The 16,336-nt window shown below is 37.7% G+C and overlaps 1 protein-coding gene across 1 annotated transcript; it reads right to left on the bottom strand.

Moving 5' to 3' along the window:
* Positions 1 to 400: 400 nt before the first annotated feature.
* Positions 401 to 15,620, bottom strand: hoga1 (4-hydroxy-2-oxoglutarate aldolase 1). Its single transcript, XM_083909262.1, has 8 exons — positions 15,526 to 15,620; positions 15,054 to 15,416; positions 13,911 to 14,039; positions 12,343 to 12,470; positions 10,333 to 10,467; positions 6,849 to 6,945; positions 2,623 to 2,756; positions 401 to 1,102 (listed from the first exon to the last, which is right to left on the bottom strand). The coding sequence occupies exons 2-8, from the start codon at positions 15,253 to 15,255 to the stop codon at positions 953 to 955; spliced, it is 975 nt and encodes a 324-aa protein (XP_083765388.1). The 5' UTR covers positions 15,256 to 15,416; positions 15,526 to 15,620; the 3' UTR covers positions 401 to 952.
* Between the last annotated feature and the right edge of the window lie 716 nt (positions 15,621 to 16,336).

The raw sequence follows: 16,336 nt of genomic DNA, 5'->3' as shown, positions 1-16,336 counted from the left end.
GTGAGCAGCTCATTCTCCAGATACATTGTGACGAATGGATGAACCAAAGGAGAAAATAAAGGCTCACAAAGCAGATCTGTCACCAACATTATAGAAGAACATGTCAGGATTTCTCTAATGATTATATGTTAATAATAATATATTCAGGACTGTGAAGAAGCCTCAGGCCAACTTTAGATCAGTGGCTTTAGTAACGCTATTATATAAGACTATTTATATTAGGGGTGAGGGGAAAATGGATTCACATAGGAATCAGGATTCTAATCATCCACGATTCTGAATCGATTCATAAACTTCACAAATCGATTTTTGAAAAAAATGTTTTTTTAAAGTTTCTATTTAGAAAAACCACACAAAACATGTGTTATTTGTGTACAGTTTATTTTTGTAACTTCTGGGTGAAAAAGGTTTTATTTATGCAAGTTCATTTTTTCTACAGTAAGTTTTTATTTGTTTTGAATGAATTAATCTTATACAAACTGTACTGTTTTGATGCCATAATTTGCCTTAACACACTATGCATTGTATCAATTTTTGAATCGAGAATCTTTTGAATTGAGAATAGATTTTGAATCTAATAGTGAGTCACCCAAAGATTCACATCCCTAACGTATACACAGTCCAGTATCTCCTGTACTTATATTTATTTAACAGTACATATATATATATGTGTATATGTCATTTTTATTCCCCCAGTTTGATGCTGGTGCACATGTATCTATATATATAAATATATATAAATGATTTTTGTGGATCATGTTTTTCACGTTTCATATTTTATTGATTCCACATTAAGTTTTGTTGAGTGACAAGAATCAAATGAATGAATGAATCAGCCTTTAATTCCCTGGTCCCATGTGACTGGCTCAGACTCACACACTCTAACACACTCTAATACACACTAACACACTCTAACACACACTCTAACACACTCTAACACTCACACACACACTCACAGCCAGCCGTTGGAGGTGAAGTCGCGCCTCAGCTGCTGCGTTTGAGCGTCTGTGAGCGGCTGCAGAGGCGATCGACAGGCGCCGCCGTGGAAGCCGAACCACTCCATCGCCTGCTTCAGGGCAGGGACTCCCAGCTTCCTGGTTACCTAGCAACACAGAGATCCACTCAGTCTCCATACAGCTGTGTGTGTGTGTGTGTGTGTGTGTGTGATTTATGGGAAGTTTCAATATTTTTACTCTAAACCGTGAAGCTTTGCAGCTGCAGATGAAAATAACATCACAAGGTGTGTGATGTACGATAGGTTCAGTCATTTTAGTGATCAATACTCAGCTGTGACACCTGATATTACAGCAAAACAGGAGCGAAAACAAGACGTTAAGTCAATAGAAAGAAAGTAAACAACAAAAACTCAGAAGAGAAGAGAAATGTGAACATATTCTTCGATAGGTTTAGCTAAATAAACACCTGTTGATGATGCAGCACAAACACACACACACACACACACACACACACACACACACACACACACACACACACACACACTCTCTCTTGTACTTGCTGCATACTGAGGACCAGCATTTCCACTTTATAAATCAACACAATTACAAATATCTACTTCATGAATGACATCGATAAAGAACTACTGGGTGCAGTACCATAACATGTCTGCAGGTGGAGCCCCAGAGCAAAACGAGTGTGAAACACCAGGGCTGGAAAACGGGTTTTTGTACCAAATTGAGGACCCCTGTTAAAAACAGAGTATAACATGTTTACAACCTAAGGAAGTGATTTGAATGAAAACAAAGTGAGGACCGGACAAAATGTCCTCACTCCGTAAAAATGACCTCACTTTGTTGGTTAAAAACCCTCACTGGTCCTCAGTATGCTGCAAGTACAAGAACACACACACACACACACACACACACACACACACACACACACACATATGCAGACATTCAAGCTGCTGTCGGTGAAATCACTGAGTTAAAAAACACCCTCTCATGACTTCAGAGGAATCTTTGAAAATGACAAATGCAGAAAGTCTAATATTCAGAGATGCTGTTGAAGATCCTCGTCTCGTGCTCGTGAGAAAAATAAACTCAAATGCTGAAGGAAAAATGAGGAAGAAGAAGAAGAACGACTTAAAAAGAGAAAGAGCACAAATGTGAGTCTTTAAATGAACTCTGGATTAGAGAAAACACTGTTGAGTTAGACTTTCTCTTCCTGTTCCTCTTCCTCTTCTTCCTCTTCTTCTTCTTCTTCTTCCTAAAACATCCTTTAGTTTCTTCTTGAAGCTTTTTATTCTAAACAAAATTGACTTTTTGAGATTAACCGGCAGCCACTTTGAGCTGTTTCTGTTCATGCAGCGAGAATAAATAATAAAAACAGATCACGTTATATTCCTACATTGTCATAACAAAGCCATACATCTATATATAATGTTCCTTTCTTTCACATCAGAGTGTGTTTAACTGTGTGTTTTCTCGTCCCGCTGAGGTTTCATTAAAATCTCTGAACGTGTTTCAGGTTCAGTTTCTGTCTCTTAAAAAGTGTGAAAGCCCCAGAGACAGAGAGGCTCGTCAGTATTATATATGTATATATATGTATGTACACAGAGTATATATAGAGTATAAAAGCGTTGGTGGTGCAGCAGATGGTACTCACGGCGGCGTTGGGCTCGATCAGACGCTGCTGCAGAACTCTGGCTTGGTCCCAGAGACCTGACTCACACAGACGCTGCAGCTCACACACATCCTGACCCAGGACGTTGGCCAGAGCACAGACTCCGCCCACCGCACCTGAAACAGCACAGAACACACTGAAACACATGCTTTTAGTCTGTTTATTCATTGTACAGTAACAGTTAGTCAGTGACTTGTTTTTAAGTCACATATGTCGACATCTGTGATCACATCGGTGAACTAGAAAAGCACTCGGAGAGCGCAGACCTCCACCAAGGTAGCTGTTGTAACTAGGGGTGAGGGAAAAAAAATGGATTCACATAGGAATCGTGATTCTAATCATCCACGATTCTGAATCGATTCAAAAACTTTAAAAAATCGTTTTTTGGGAAAAGAAAGAATATATATATATATTTTTTTTTTTTTTAATTTCTATCTATTGTGTACAGTTTATTTTTGTAACTTCTGGGAGAAAAAGGCAGTTAGTCTAAGCTTTTATTTATTCAAGTTACTTTTTTTGTACAGGAAGTAAGTTTTTATTTGTTTTGAATGAATAAATGTTAACTTTTGTCTTAAGTTTGTCTTTGTGTGATCACATTATCTTATACAAACTGGATTGTTGTGATGTCATCATTTGCCTTAACACTAGAACACTATCGCTCAAGTTCAAAACACCATCACTTACGTTTAACGAGATAATAAATACAACCAATAAAAAGTACTTCATCATCAAAATATATCAAAACATGACAGATTTGAGTCAGTTCTTTTATTTTAAACAGTGTTCCTAAATTACTGGAAAATTAGGAATTTGGGAACAAAATATTAAAAAAATAAAAAAATAAATAATGAAGATGAAAACATGGTTTTCATGAAAATCACATACATGTATTTGCTCGGGTGAAAACCACCTGACAATAGTGTTCTAGAGTTAACACACTATGCACTGAATCAGTTTTTGAATGGAGAATCGTTTGAATCAAAGATTCACATCCCTGTCTGTAGCCAGTGAAAACGTCTATGGATCAAGGTCAACATTTATCCACTTGTTCCTGGTCTCATTATGGACGTTTCCTGAAAATGTCATCCAAATCCGCCTGTGATTTTTCGAGTTATGTTGGTCAATAACAGACAAACAAACTCAGACGGAGGTTAATAAAGTCTGAAATAAGATAAATAAAGGCTCGTGTCTGCAGACTGAACAATATTAGATTGTTTAAATGAAGCTCATTCTCTAGTCTGATCAACAATAGCGGCAGACGAGACTTCTCCATCGCTTTAGCCAGATTAGCAACATTAGCTACGACACCACAGAGCGTCTGAGAGTCTGAGCTCAGTTTTAAGATTTGAATCGAGCCTCGAAATGAATCTTCTGCTGTTGTTTAGTCGTTTGTTTGCTGAATTTCTGTGTAAATAACTGAGGCTGAAACGACAAACAAACATCTGTGTTCTGCAGAAACTCCTGCAGGTAAATGTCAGTGTGAGCGACTGATGATCACAATTCTGAGCGTTCACCACCTGCAGCTCACGCTCAAACATTAGCGTGTAGCTGCAGCTCTTCAGTTTACTCTGAGACATCGGAGCATTTTTCATTCGTTTCCTTTTAGAATTCGAGCGACAAACGGAGAAAAAGGCGACGGACAGAAGTTTGATCTGTGATCTGAAAGACGACGAACGAGTGATTCGAGAAAATCATCCTTCAAACGAACGTGATGATGGAACTGTCAGTGAGGAGCAGCACAAGCACATCTTTATCTAGACATATATACATTTATATATATATATATACATATATATATATATCTTGTTGCTTGGGAAAGTATATGCACTCACTCACACTTAGAGCGACAGACACTTTCCTAAGCAACACAACATCATGGCCTTTCATTGTGAGTCTGTGGCCTTGAGTTTGTGATGCAGACGTAGACGGAGGCTGATGATGATGATGATGATGATGGTGTTTCTGTCTCACGGGTGTTTTCAGCGGCTGACACAGGCTCCGCCTCCTCGCCGCGCCTCAATGACAGTTCCTGAAAAGACGCGCGGTGAAGCGAAAACACCGAGGAGAAGAAAAAGAAGAAGAAGAAGAAGAAGAAGAAGAAGAAGAAGAAGAAGATGGTAGAGTCCAGGAGAAGACGACTGCAGAGTTTTGTTTGTTTATCATGAGACTGATGATTGACAGGCGGAGGCACCGCCCCCTTCAGCATCATTGCAGGGGAGGTTGATGGCACGAATCTGGACGTCAACCCTTCAGCACATTATCTTATCAATCATCCACACACACACACACAGACTCACACACAGGCTCACACACACAGGCTCACACACACACACACACACACACACACAGGCTCACACACCTGTCCCTGTGAGGACTCTGAACATAAAACATGAACAGAAACTCTGATGAAAACAGAGATGAAGCCTTTTCCATACGTACAGTTTATACATTAGCGTCTTGTAACAGAGTGAGTGAGCTGACGGTGGGAGAACAGACTCATTAGCTTCCTGAGCTTCATCACATGGACGACGTACATCCTAATCCCCATCTGATCTAATCCCAGAACCTCTGCAGAAACTGTGACGCTGTGAGTTCAGAGGGTTGTTACAAATATCAGCCCTGAAAAGTAGATTTTAATCTCTGCTATTTGATAAAGAGTGTTTCTTAAATCTCAGACGCTTCAATGACTTTATAAAAAAAAATCACTTTCTGATGCAGGAAACAGAAAGACGTAAAGGTCAAGAATAAGCAGCTGAATGTCCACCAGGGGGCCAAATCTCTCACTCGATCTATTACGACAGTTAAAGGAGGATTTGATGGTTTTTAATCACGACTTTCAAGTCGTCATCGATTCAGAGCGACATCATTTAGAGCAGAGATACAATGATTTATCTTGATTTAACTTCTGACAAGTTTAGTTTACAGTATTTATGAATTTAAAACAGTATTTAGGGTCTCAGGGTCTCTGCAGGTTTCAACAAGTCAAACAAGACTTTTTAAGACTTTTTTAAGACCATAATGAACACAATTTAAGACCCATTTCAAATCCGTACTGGAAAAAAAAGACATGAAGGAAAATTGGAGCCACAAATCATTCTTCTTAGCTGTGGGCTTTCGTTAAGTTTTCTCCGCTGCTAAACTAAGCTAAGCTAAGCTAAGCTAAGCTAAGCTAAGCTAAGCTAAGCACACCGCGGCGTGCGCGCAGCCCACTAGCTAGTGGTGCTGGATAAATTGTCCCCGGACAGCACAGTTTGACTACTTTAGTTCCGTGTTGTAGTTATTGTTGTCATCGCATCCTCAAAAACAGAAACCTTTTATGAGATTTTAGGAAAATTTTAGACATTTTGAGGCCTTAAATTCATATGATTGGATTTAAGACTTTTTCAAGACCTCTGTTTTCAGGAGGAAATAACTCTGCTTCATGCTTCACTGAAGGATCCAGAACTGTGAGACATTAAGTGAAGCCTTCGTTAAACTCTTCGTCGTCATCTTGTTCAGACTGAAACGACCAACGGAGAAGTCGATCACAATAAAAAAGTGAAGCGGACGAGTGTGAGAGACGTCAGCGTTTCAATCCAAAATGGCCGCCTTCTTCTTGAGTTCAGCAGATCTTTATCTAGATCTTATTCTGATAAATCCCAAATAATCCACACACGCTTTCATTGATTTGTTTCAGCTGAATGAACAGAAGCCACGTGCAGAGGTGGAAAAAGTACTAAAATATTGTACTCGAGTAAAAGTACCAATACTTTGATGAAACATTACTCAAGTAGAAGTAAAAGTAGTTTGTTTGAACATGTACTTTAAGTAAAAGTTAGTTAGTTACTTTGTGTGGGGTGTGAGGTTAGTAGAAATATGACAAGGTCAGAAAAACAAAACTATTTTGGAGAGGATAGGATTTATAAAGTAACTAAGTACAATACTTGAGTCAATACGTACTCAAGTAAAATACAAAATCCTGATTTTAAATTGTACTTAAAAAATACAAAATACACAAAAAAAAGTATTCAATACAGTAACTTGAGTAAAAGTATGTCGTTACTTTCCACCTCTGCCTCATGAGCCGAGTGTAAGACTGGAAATCAATCAGAACATTTGGACGGAACAATGACAGGAAGTGACCCACAATGCAACAGTGGAAAAAGACAACAAAGTCGTGTGTTTTTGGATGAACTAAAAGAGCTCGAGTGGAGTTTTCATGGTCTTACCGACAGAATACGCAGCCATGAGGAATCCTGCAGAGCCGGCCAGCAGCTGGAAATCCTGTCCTTTGGTTTTATGAACAATCAGAGCGATACGTGTGATCTGAGGAGGGAAGAAACACAGAGAAGAAGGTAAAATATCATCATCATCATCATCATCATCATCATCATCATCATCGCTTCTGCTGCTGTCAGGATTAATCTGTGCTGTAGAATTATAATCCCGGGGGGAAACGGTCGCACACGGTAAACAAATCGCTCAAATTGAGACGAGTGGAGGATCTTCAGGTTTTTTTAGGAGGGATTCGCTCAACGTCCTGAATGAAAGAGGAAGAGGAAGAAGAGGAAGAAGAAGAGGAAGAAGAGGAAGAGGAAGTCAAATCCCAAGTGAGATAAAACAGAGGCCTGGACTTGAAAAGAGGAGGAGGGACGAGCTCATGCATCATTTATGAGCCGCTCGTTTTGTTTGGATTCTTTTAATTCGCTTTTGTCAAACCAGGATAGACGAAGAATCGCAGAATCCAAATAAACCTGAAATGTTCAAAGGCAGCGAAGACGACGACGACGACGACGAAGACGACGACGACGAGGCTGAGAAACTCCACAGGGAAAAAGCTCTCAGAGGCTATTTTTAAACACGGCTGTCACTCACTTCTCTGCGTATCAGTCATTTCAAACACGTCGGGCTGTAATTGATCAGTCAATCAGGACGGAGGAGCTTTGACTGAACTCCTGCTGCTCAGGTTCTTCAGACCAGAGTGAGAGTGAGAGTGAGAGTGAGAGTGAGAGTGAGAGTGAGTGCAGCAGGACGACACTCACTCTCACTCTCACTCTCACTCTCACTAGCTGCTGTTTTAAGTGTCATTACTGAAATTAGCCGTGAACTAATGTGCGACTGCAAAGACGACAGAGAATCAACGGCAGAAGCAGAAACTCTGCACACGTGTTTTCTATTCATTAGAAAACTGCTTTATTATCATTATTATAATAATAATAAAAACACCCACACATACATTAAATGAGTATATATGGGAAAAGAAAAAAAAAACTATATGAATTTATAATTGGTTATGAAGTCAAAGATAATGATAATGGTTTGTGTTAGGAATTATTTTTATTTTCTCATCACACCTTTAAAACACTATAAATGGTTTCTCTGGATTTGTGCAATTGAGACATTTAAATATTTTATTTCTGTATTAAATTTCGAATTTCAATTATATTATTATTATTTTAATAGATATTATTTTGATTGAAAAATATTTTTTCTTATTATTTTATTTACATACATATATGAATACACACACACATATATATAATCATTTTAATTGAGAAATATGTTTCCCTATTTCATTTTTTATTTAAACTATATATATATATATATATATACTATATAATAATATAGTATAATAACAAATATTATATATATAATATAAACATATATATATAAATATATTGAGATATTTTTCCCTATTTCATTTTTAATTTCAATTATATTATTATTTTTCCCACAGATCTTGGTAAAAAAAATGTATATTTAGCATATATTTTAGATTTCCTGGTGTATAATAAATATAATAAAACATCACAGTTTAATGACAGTGGGTGAGTTTTCCACTGAAGACAAAGCAGTGAACATGGATGGATGTGATGTTTACTGTGGTCAGAGTGGATCAGGGTCACTTTAAAAGATATTAACTCTTACAACAAAGTCATCATATATAAGACGACGGGGAAACATCTCGTCTCGACCTGGATTTGAACCTGTGTTACACTGTAACTGAGTGTCAACAACAACATCATTTATTTATTCACAAACTCTCCACTCCCACATCTGTGTCACATCCGTCACTCTGCTAATCATCGGCTGCACACGGCGATCAAACTGCTGCAGATTCTTCCGTCATCACAAACACAAACACAAACACAAACACAAACACAAACACAAACACAAACACAAACACAAACATCTCCATCGTCTTCACTGTTTGTTGGTTTTCAGAAGAAAATCCTCTTTGATTCTTTAACAAAAGTCTGATAACGGACAGATTCACCGGGAACTTCTGTTCGTCACCGACGAGAAACAACAGACGAGGAGGTGAAAGGGAGTTTGGCTTCTAACCACAGGGTTGTTGGTTCAAATCCTGACTGGAGTAAAGTGTCAATGACCATTGTTCCACATCAATTAGGTTAAATCAGGGGCCTCAAAGTCAAAATGACCTGAGGGCCAGTGAACTTCTAGTCAGGTGGAAAAAAGACTATAAAACAATTTAGAAATGAAAATCCATTTAAAGTAAAAGTGTTTGTTTTGATATAAAGTTCACTACAAAAAAAACACACTTATGACGCAAAACCAATCCGTAAATAACAAAAACATTATGTCAAAAAACTAATTAAAACTCCAAACAAGCTTTTATAGAATTAAACGTTGAATTTAATCATTTCAAAATAAGTGCAGGGTCGCAGGATATCCACTGGAGGGCCGCATGTGGCCCCCAGGGTCGCGAGTTTGAGACCCCTGGGTTAATTGGATTGTGTACAACTATTCTGACAAATCAATGTGTGTGCTGACCTCTAGAGGTGAAGTGGTGAAAATATCACCTTCCACTTCTTGGCGTAATCAATTTTAAAAATGTGAGTGAAGTGAAAACAGCTGAATGTTGAGTTATAATGAAATAATAATAATAATAAACTCTGTTCACATTAAGGTGTTTTTGGATGGATTTTTGTTTATTGTCCAATTATCGTTGATATATTTTAGAATTCTTTATTTTACTTTATTGTCAAAATCTCCTAAAAACACATAGATATTATTTTTTGCTCCTATCACAGGGCAACAACACTGATTTTTGCATTTGGTGACTTTTAATAAATTGTCTCAAACAGCGATATTCACTAATATAAATATAAATATATATATAAATATAAACCCCAGTCAGACATTACAGTTCCACAGTAATCTGTCTGATCCACGATTTGAATAATCTCTCTGCAGCTCGTCTGCCTTGCTCAAATTGACCCCAAAGTCACCCCTGGTTTTCCTGCGTGGCTTCTTCACGCCTACAAATTGAGCGGTTGACTCGGCGCTCGAACCCTCGCCCACGCCGCCGTCTCCCGGCGAGTGGACAAACGTCTTATTTTCCCGAATCAGAAATGTGTTTGCAGCTTCTCTCATGCTCTTCCCACACAGACACAAAGAAGAAGAAGAAGAAGAAGAAAAGAGCTGGACAAGAGAAAACTCTGCTTCTCTTTCCAACAAGCCTGTGTTTATATATATTTATATGTATATATTTAGTGCATCTTTAGGTTCTTCACCAGCTCCCACTCTCTCACTGTCTAAGTCTTGGCTCTGTGGTGTGAATTAAACGTGAAGTAAAACCAGAATAACAAACATGTGCAAACACAGTGATATAAATAATCCTCCTGACTTTGGAGAGTGAAGTTGTGCCGACGCAGAGAAACAAAGATGTTTAGTTAGTGATGTTCTTACGTCTCCTCCACTGTCCTTCAGACCCACGATGTTCGGATGCTGAGAGAGACGAACGACGGCGTCCAGAGGAAGCTCCAGACCAGTGTTAGCAGGAACGCTGTAGAGAACCACAGGAACTGGACTGCTGTCTGCGACCTGGACGACCACAGAGAGGACATGGAGGTCAGCGGGTTCACTCTGTAGCGTTGTTTCTCAAAGTGCGGCCCGGGGGCCAATGTCGGCCCGCAGAAACATTTCTGGCGGCCCCGCAGTGAATTACAGTTGATAGTTTTAATCCAGGAGCGACTAAGCTTGTTAAATGTTTATTGGACATTACTGGATACAGACCAATAAGTGTAAACAAAAATACTGGGTATTTACCTGGTTTCTATATGGTGAATTTTAGTGTATTATTGTGTTATAAGCTGGTAATAAGCAGGTAGCTACAGCCCCCAATTACTAGCTATTTACCCAGTAAATATATGGTAACATAAATGTGTTACTTGGTATTAACCTGTAATTAGAAGGTAAGAACAATGGCCAAAATACTGGGTAATTACACAGTAAATTATAAAGCGTTATTACATTAATGCTTAAATTACATTATATTAACGCTTATATTACTTTACGCTAAACTGTAGAACTGCAATCTGGTCATTAAAATTATTAAAAATAATATAAATAATCCATGTGCAGTAAATCTCTGCAGCTTATAGAAAGAATAATAAATAATAAATGCAGAATAAACTCTGTGTGTTTTACAGCATAAATACATTTTAACCTTTTCTACTTCAGTTCACATGAATCCTGTCTCTGCACAAACTTTACATTCAAACCAATTTATCGTCAAAGAACGTAAAAGGTCACGTCTCTTTCTGAGCACTATTTCCTCACAATGTTTGTATTTCATACTAAAGCATATATATATATATATATACTGTATATATATACAAATACAGTATATATGATCTGTGTCCTCTTCGTCTTATTCCTTGTTTTCTTTACTGAGTGTTATTTTAATTGTGAAAGAGCAAAGTTAATCATTTCTGAGTCTGATTCTTTCAATAAAATACTAATAATAATATTATCACATCATTTGAAAAATAGTAATGTAAAACATATACACACACACATATATATACATATAAATTTATATATATATATATATATAAATATATATATATATACATACGACATACAGTACGCCTCTAGTGGACACCATGTACATGTGCAGAGGTGATGAACTTTACAAGGTTTCTTGAATGCATCTTGAAGCTGCAGATCCAACAGAAGTAAATGAAATTTACCAGGGCCTTTGAATGCATCATGCTAGCTCAACACACTGTGGACCCTGCATCACTGTCACTAGCTCTCATGCGCTGGAGTTTAGAATATTTAGCATTTTAGAATCAACATATACAGACCCGTCAAAGTGAGACTTTTACAGACGTTAAAGTGAGACTTTTACAGACGTTAAAGTGAGACTTTTACAGACGTTAAAGTAAGACTTTTAAATACGTCAAAGTGAGACTTTTACAGACGTTAAATTTAGACTTTTACAGACGTTAAAGAGAGACTTTTACAGACGTTAAAGAGAGACTTTTACAGACGTTAAAGAGAGACTTTTTAAATATGTCAAAGTGAGACTTTTACAGACGTTAAAGAGAGACTTTGAAAGATGTTAAATTTAGACTTTTACAGATGTTTAAGTGAGACATTTACAGACTTTAAAGAGAGACTTTGAAAGATGTTAAATTTAGACTTTTACAGATGTTTAAGTGAGACTTTTACAGACTTTAAAGAGAGACTTTGAAAGATGTTAAATTTAGACTTTTACAGATGTTTAAGTGAGACTTTTACAGACTTTAAAGAGAGACTTTGAAAGATGTTAAATTTAGACTTTTACAGATGTTTAAGTGAGACTTTTACAGACTTTAAAGAGAGACTTTGAAAGATGTTAAATTTAGACTTTTACAGATGTTTAAGTGAGACTTTTACGGTCGTTAAAGTGAGTCTCAGTGCTGGCGTTACCTTGGTAAAGTGCTGGATCAGCGCCTGAGCGTCCATTTTGCCTTTATAGAAACAGGGCGTGACCACGAGGACGACGTCAGCGCCGACTGCTGCCATCTTCTCTGTGAGCTGCAGCGTGGCTTTAGTGGCTGAGCGGACAAAAGATGGACAAACATTCACAAACACTTCATTTTTCATTTCTCAAAAGTGTTTACTCCGTTCCATACTTGTCTTTATTTGATTTTTAAATCACATTTATGTAAACCTTCACATACAGATGCACAAGGTCTTCTACATGTTCACCATCATCGTTCTAAACCTTTTCTTTTCTTCTTCTGCATAAGATAAAAAAAACAACCTTGGCAGAAAAATAAGCAAAAATGAGAAAAGAATGAGAGAAATGTTGTTAGTTTTGGTTTCTTCACCAGTAACAAAGACACAAATCTCTACCTGGAATTTAAAATAAAAAGAATTCTATAATATGTTACATTTCCAGTGCTGGACTTGTGTCGCCCCCATGAGGACTGACAGAGTACTGCTGCTGTCTCTCTGTAGGTGATCATGTCGTGAATCATTTACCACTTTTTCCGAGTGTGAGTTTGCTGTAAATCAGAGATTTTTCTGCATAAACTCAGACTCTTTTGTGTCGACATAATATTTTAGAATCCACTTAAAACCTGAGTTCAGGTTTAATCACCTGCTGTGATAATATTTTACTTCCACCTGTCAGCGGCTCTTTGTGTCATTTTAATGGCTTTTACTCTAAAACATTTAACATTTTTAAATTTAATCTAACGCCGGAGGTTTTCACGAGATGTTGTGACAGGAAGAAATGTGTATTTTAGCAAGTGTTTTGACAGAGTTCTTAATGGAACGTTAGATATTTTAACTGCACAGCTTTTTAGGTGCCTTATTACTGAGAAACACACATTTTAACTTAATTTATCTGCAATTCATAATAAATATACATCAGGACATAAATGTCACAGATGCAAAACATTGCTAAGGTCCAGCATGTGAGTCTGGGGTCGTACGGGACCGTACCTATGTTCCCCGATTTTCCCAAAAAAAGTCCTATGTTCCCCACTTTGTATGTGACAGGGGAACATAGGACCCTAATGACAAACCTGTGCACACGACCCAGGCTGCAAAGATAAGATATTGACGTTTGTAGCCAAGGCCAGATATGTGTTATACAAGAGGGAGACAGGGACAGGTTTCATGAGTCAAATGTAAGACTTTTTAAGACTTTTTAGACCATAATGAATAAAATTTAAGACCCATTTCACATCAATTATGGCGCTCACAGCACACTAGCTAGTGGTGCTCGATAAATTCTCCCCGGGCAGCACAGGTGACCCACTTTAGTTCCATGTTGTAGTTCTGTTATCGCATCCTCAAAAATCTAAACATTTCAAAGCGAGACTGAAGTTTGAACGTTAATAGATTTTTTAAGACCTTTCAAAATTGTATTTAACACCTTTTAGGAGATTTTAAGAGAATTTTAGACATTTTAAGGCCTTAAATTCAAATTATTTGATTTAAGACTTTTTAAGACTTTTTAAGACCCCGCGTGTCCCCTGACCTACATTCACAGCCTGATCCAGCCATCAGCAGTTTGTGAGGCAGCAGCGAGCGTCTGACCGTCCTCACCACCTCCACGCGCTCGTCCTCGCTCAGATACGGATACTCGCCGTTGGATCCCTGCACCACCAGACCTGCAGCACAACAGATACTTCAGATACTGTGCTGATGCATCATTTTCACAAGTTTTTTATTGTGTTTTAGAATGTATACAACAAACAAGCAAGCAAACAGAAATACATATAAAACTACAAATAACACAACAGACTATGGCTGTTTTAACCTTTAATCGAACCACACTCCTCTGTAATTACATTTTAGCCATAATAGCATTTCTCCTATAGTCAGAAAGTTAAGATATCCGCAATAACATTCTTACTCATGGAAATGTTATTTCAAGATATCTACGACTTTGATTGTACTAGTAAAAACTACATTAAAGATATCTAAAAAGTGTGCCGTTTTAACATTTAATAGCTAGACTGTATATGTATTACACATATCTGTCATTCAAAAAGAACATTTCAGATCCACAATGACATTATTTACATATAAAGGTCAAATATTTGTATTACAGGAGTGTATTTTGAATCCCGCCCCAAAGACTGTGCACATTTTTAGATTTCAGACCTTAATATCTTAATATTTTATCTATAAACTGTTTTATGTATTGATTCTCTGTGTCACCAGTAGGGGGAGTTGCTGATTTTGCCAAATATTAATTGAAATTAATTGCAAATCTGGTGTCAGAACAAAAAGTTCTCACATTTAGTTTTACAAGTGTATTTGTATTTGTAACAGAGTAGAATAAGTAGAATAGCTTTAGTAAAGTAGGTGTGTGAATAATCAATAATCATTATTATTGGCAGTAACAGAGGGCCCCAAAATCACATTTTGCTTAGGGCCCCATGGAGGCTTGGACCGGCCCTGGATCTGTACATCAACGTGGAGTTCACAGAAATACAATAGCAGTACCATTAAACTGTCACTAGAGGGCGCAGACATCAGCTCAGAGTTGATTTTTCGTTGTTTTCTTCCCTAGTTACAGTTAAAGTTACAGAGTAACGAGAGCTTAATCTGCTCAACATGACGCAACATGTGACGCACGTGACCGGAACTAAACTCTGACTTTGAGCTTCGGTTCTGACCTTTAAACGGGATCTGGTTGTACTTCTGCAGGTTCTCCTCCAGGCGGCGGTAGTCCACGTCCTCGCTGGCGGTGAACGGGGTCGCGATGGGCGGGTAGATCCCGCTCAGGTCCAGTCTGGGTCCGGTACTGAGGCTCTGGACCCGGGTCCAGCTGCTCAGCAGGGGCCTCGCGCGTCTCCACATGTGTGCGCTGAGCTGCATGGTGAAGTGGACTGTGTGTGTGTGTGTGTGTGTGTGTGTGTGTGTGTGTGTGTGTGTGTGTGTGTGTGTGTGTGTGTGTGTGTGTTTGTGTGTGTGTGTGTGTGTGTGTGTGTGTGTGTGCGCGCAGCTTCAGTCCAGTCCAGTTAATCACTGATCCGCTCCTGTAAATATTCACCAGCACTTTTGTCAGGACGCGTTACACTTGAATGCGCGTTCACGTGACGCACACACACACACACACACACACACACACACCGGACACAAACTCACCAAAGCAACAGATGTCAGTCACCACGTTACAAGAAGCTGAAGCTCGTGCAGGGACCGTCAAACACAAGCAAGTTTCACAAGTAACTTGAGAGAAAGTAAACTCTCTGACGTCATCTGCCACAACTCCAGGATCGAGTTAATCCAGAATGGTTTCTGAAATAAATAAATAAATAAATAAAATAAAAGATTATATATTATATATAAATGAATTATTTAACAGCTTTATGATTCAAATCATAATAATAATATAAATATTCGATACCATATTCACAGTCTGCAGAGTGAGGACAAACAAAGCACGTGACTTCCATCAGAAAGCAAAGCATGCTGGTCCCTCTAACAAACAGCCTGTGATAGCCTGTACTCTGCTGCCATCATGTGGACACATTGACACACTGCACTCACCATTTTACAAACACACATGTTTTTCCTTTGAAAAAGTTTGAACAACAGAAAAGTCACATTTTCAACAAAAACTAACGTTAATATGATCTCAAACACTGTTATTAACACAGAGAGTCAAATAAATACTTTACTCTTATGCTTTAATTAATTAACTTATATTAACTTATTGTCTGCAGTACTCAATACAATACAAAATAACTCCAGTTACCATGACAACAACAGCAATATCCTACTTTACCTTTATCAGTGATGCCTGTTATTGTAAATTGTATGAGTAAAATATGTGTTAAAATAAATATAACGTATATGAAATATATTATTATTATTGTTATTAGTTAATTATTAGTCATAATTATTTGATACAGTTAACATAATGTTAACTGTTAATAATAATGATGTTTAAATT

This window comes from Microchirus variegatus (assembly GCF_963457635.1).
Source record: "Microchirus variegatus genome assembly, chromosome: 23".
Lineage (NCBI taxonomy): Eukaryota > Metazoa > Chordata > Actinopteri > Pleuronectiformes > Soleidae > Microchirus > Microchirus variegatus.
This window is presented reverse-complemented; position numbering and strand designations above follow the sequence as displayed.